This window comes from Chrysochloris asiatica, unplaced genomic scaffold, assembly GCF_000296735.1.
Source record: "Chrysochloris asiatica unplaced genomic scaffold, ChrAsi1.0 scaffold00339, whole genome shotgun sequence".
Classification (NCBI taxonomy): Eukaryota; Metazoa; Chordata; class Mammalia; order Afrosoricida; family Chrysochloridae; genus Chrysochloris; species Chrysochloris asiatica.
Genome location: NW_006408857.1, coordinates 2,169,047 through 2,172,680, shown reverse-complemented (window position 1 = coordinate 2,172,680; position 3,634 = coordinate 2,169,047). Strand labels below are relative to the sequence as shown.

General features: G+C 43.5%; 1 protein-coding gene across 1 annotated transcript; it reads left to right on the top strand.

Annotated features, from left to right (window-relative positions):
* Positions 1–277: 277 nt before the first annotated feature.
* On the top strand, positions 278–1,237 carry LOC102820875 (olfactory receptor 10Q1-like). The gene has a single exon (XM_006875792.1). It carries the CDS (start codon positions 278–280, stop codon positions 1,235–1,237), a length of 960 nt encoding a protein of 319 aa, XP_006875854.1.
* The last annotated feature ends 2,397 nt before the right edge of the window (positions 1,238–3,634 follow it).

Sequence of the window (3,634 nt, the reverse complement as noted above, 5' to 3'; positions counted from 1 at the left end):
GTTAATGTGCTAGACTGCAAAGTTGGTTTGAACCACAAGGTCAGCGGTTCAAGCTCACCAGCTGCTCCTCAGAAACCCTATGTGGGGTCACTATGGGTCAGAACCAACTCAATGCCACGTAACAACAACTGGTAATTTGTCCCCAAACATTGTGATTGGAAACTAGATGCTACATAGGCAATTGCAAAGTCAAATTTGAAATGGATGCTTTTATTCAGGCGGTTAAACAACTCAGCAATTGATGATCCAACGCTTTTATTCTCTTTTTGCAGGAGAAATGTTTGCATGGAACTTTGTCCTCAACCAGTCTGGCCCCACTGAGTTTGTGTTCCGCATGTTCACTGCCATCCCGAAATTCCAGGTCCTCCTCTTCCTTCTCTTCCTCCTCCTCTACTTGATGATCCTTTGTGGCAACACAGCTATCATCTGGGTGGTCTGCACCCATACCTCCCTCCGCACTCCGATGTACTTCTTCCTGTCCAATCTATCTTTCCTAGAAATCTGCTATACTTCTGTTGTGGTGCCCTTGATGCTCTCTAACATTTTGGGGTCCCAGACGCCCATTCCCTTGGCAGGCTGTGGGGCCCAAATGTTCTTTTTTGTCACCCTTGGCAGTACCGACTGTTTCCTCTTGGCAGTTATGGCATATGATCGTTATGTGGCCATCTGCCACCCACTGCACTACACCCTCATCATGACCCAGAAATTGTGCATCCAGATGGTGGTTGGGTCCCTGGCCCTGGCCCTTTCCCTCTCACTGCAGCTCACAGCCTTAATCTTCACACTGCCCTTCTGTGGGCACCTCCGGGAAATCAACCACTTCCTCTGTGATGTCCCTCCAGTTCTGCGCCTGGCCTGTGCTGACACCCGCGTGCACCAGGCTGTCCTCTATGTGGTGGGCATCCTTGTGTTGACTGTACCCTTTCTTCTTATCTGTGTTTCCTATGTGTTCATCACACTGACCATCCTACGCATGAATTCTGCTGAGGGCCGCCACCGGGCCTTCTCCACCTGTTCCTCCCACCTCACAGTGGTCTTGCTGCAGTATGGCTGTTGTAGCCTGGTCTACCTGCGGCCCCGATCCAGCACCTCAGAGGATGAGGATCGACAAATTGCCCTGGTCTATACCTTTGTCACACCCCTGCTCAACCCCCTGATTTATACTCTTCGAAACAAGGATGTGAAAGGTGCTCTGAGAAATGCTATCATCAACAAAGCAGCTTCTGACACCCATTGAAGACTGGGTCTTCAAAGTCACCATGAAAATGAACTCTTTACTACAATATAGAATTGCAGTTCTACATTTTGATATTTCTCCTTTGCTGTATTTGCCCCAATCTGCACTCATTTGCCAAAAGTGCTTTGAATTAGATCTGAAGATTTGAGCACAACTTCCAATGTAGGTACCTCTAATCTAGTTGTTAGTAGAGTCAGCCCCTAGCCCATGACCGTCTAATTCACAACTGAATGAAGAAGTTACTAGGGCCTGCTCCATCCCCATAGCAGGTTGCAGATGAGATTGTTGTCATCCATAGTAATCTCTAGGGTTTTCCTTGGTTGGTTTACAGAAAGAGGTCACCATGATTTCTTTCTAGTTTAGAAGCACCACTGACTGTTGCGCATCATAGCCACACACTCCTCCACTGGCAGATGGTGGAGGTTGCACATTAAGTACAGAGACTGGAAATCATACCAAAGGCTTTTGCCTAGAAGGTGAGAAGTATACCACAAAACCAATAATTCCTTCTTAGTGGACTTAGCTGAATTTTAGAAGTTCATGGCTCACTCATGGCAACTATTCTATTAGGAAGTACCAATACATGCTATGAATAAAAGATGCTCACTTTTAGTCCTGGTGTGGCACTGTAGGATTAGCACTGGACCACAAGGTTGGTTTGAACTGCAAAGACGGTGACTCGGGGGTACTAAACAACAACAGCAACCTTTAGAGAATCTGCCTCTTCAGTTGTTGTTGTTAAGTGCCATCAAGTCAATTCTGATCCATAGTGACCCTGTCTAGGGTTTCTGAGGAGTGGCTGGTGAACTTGAACTACCAACCTTGCTGTTCAAACCAACCTTGGCAGTCCAGTGCACTAACCTGCAGTGCCATACCAGGACTCCTCTTAAGTAGTCAATGATAATAAATTATCCTGTGAACAATGCCTTAAGGAATACTTATAAAGACATATATTTTACTCAACTAAACTTTTTTTTATTGTTTTAGATATTAGTGTATAGCAAACAATGGTTTATTTCATGCACTTATTTCCTTCCTTCTATATTTCCCACCTGGACACCGCCTTTTTTTTTTTTTTTTTGCCATTCTTCCATGCCAGTAAAGGGACAAAGATGAGCATTCATTGGCTAAGCAAGTATGTTGCTGTTGTTGTTAGGTGCCATTAAGTTGGTTCCAACTCATAGTGACCCTATGCACAACAGAAGGAAACACTGCCCAATCCTCCACCATTCTCACAATCTTTGCTGTTGTGTTGTTAAGTGCCATCGAGTCGATTCTGACCTATAGTGACCCTGTATAGGGTTTCCTAGGAGCAGCTGGTGAGCTTGAACCACCGACCTTGCAGTTCAAATGGCTTTGCCGTTTGACCTATTAACCTACAGCGCCACACCAGGACTCCACAATCATTGCTAGGCAAGTCAAAACCTGTGTAAGCAGAAAACTATCAGAGAAGGAAAATTCACATGTTTTCCACTAACAGAAGATGATAAAAAGCGGCAGCATGGGCTGTTGCTTCTTTATGTAGGGATAGCTGTGCCCCGACTCCAGAGAAACCTCAAGTCAGATCAACTTCGCGCTCTGAGACTCAGAGCAGCCATCCCGCTGCTCAACTTTCTCACAAACACCCTGAGGAACAATGAGATAAAGAGGGACCAAGGGAGACTTCTTACTAGGAATTCCTTTCCTAGGACAGTTAGGGAAGGGAACAGCCTGTCAAGAAAGGGTCTTGATCTAGTCCACAAACTGATTTTAGTTATTTGCATATTATTTTTCTATTATGTTGGATTTGTCCATGGATTTTGAAGTTTATTAATTCCTTCCAAGGAATCAATGTTTTTTTTCTTATTGATGCTTTCTATTTTTCTGTTTTCTAACTCATCATACTCTTTGATGGAATCCTTATTAATCTTTTCTTCTGGAGAGTGTATTTTTAATATAAGAAGTAGAAAAATTGAACAGAACTATAACCAAAGAAGAAACTGATCAGTTAGTTTTTAAAAACTCCCAACAAGAAAAGTCCAGGCCCAGATGGCTTTACTGGTGAATTCTAACAAACATTCAGAGGAGAGCTGATACAAATTACATTCAAACTATTTCAGAACATAGAAAAAGATGGAAAACTCTCAAGTACATTTTATGAAGCAAGCATAATCCTCATACCAAAATGAGGCAAAGTCATCATTAAAAAAGAAAATTATAGACCAATATCCCTCATGAACAGAGTCCTGGTGTGGCACTGAGGACTAACACACTAGACTACAAGGTCCATTTGAACTGCAAATCAGTGGTTCAAACTCACCAGCTACTCCTTGGAAACCCTATTCAGGGTCACTATGGATTGGAACTAACTCAATGGCACTTTACAACAACAATCCCTCATGAACATAGATGCAAAAG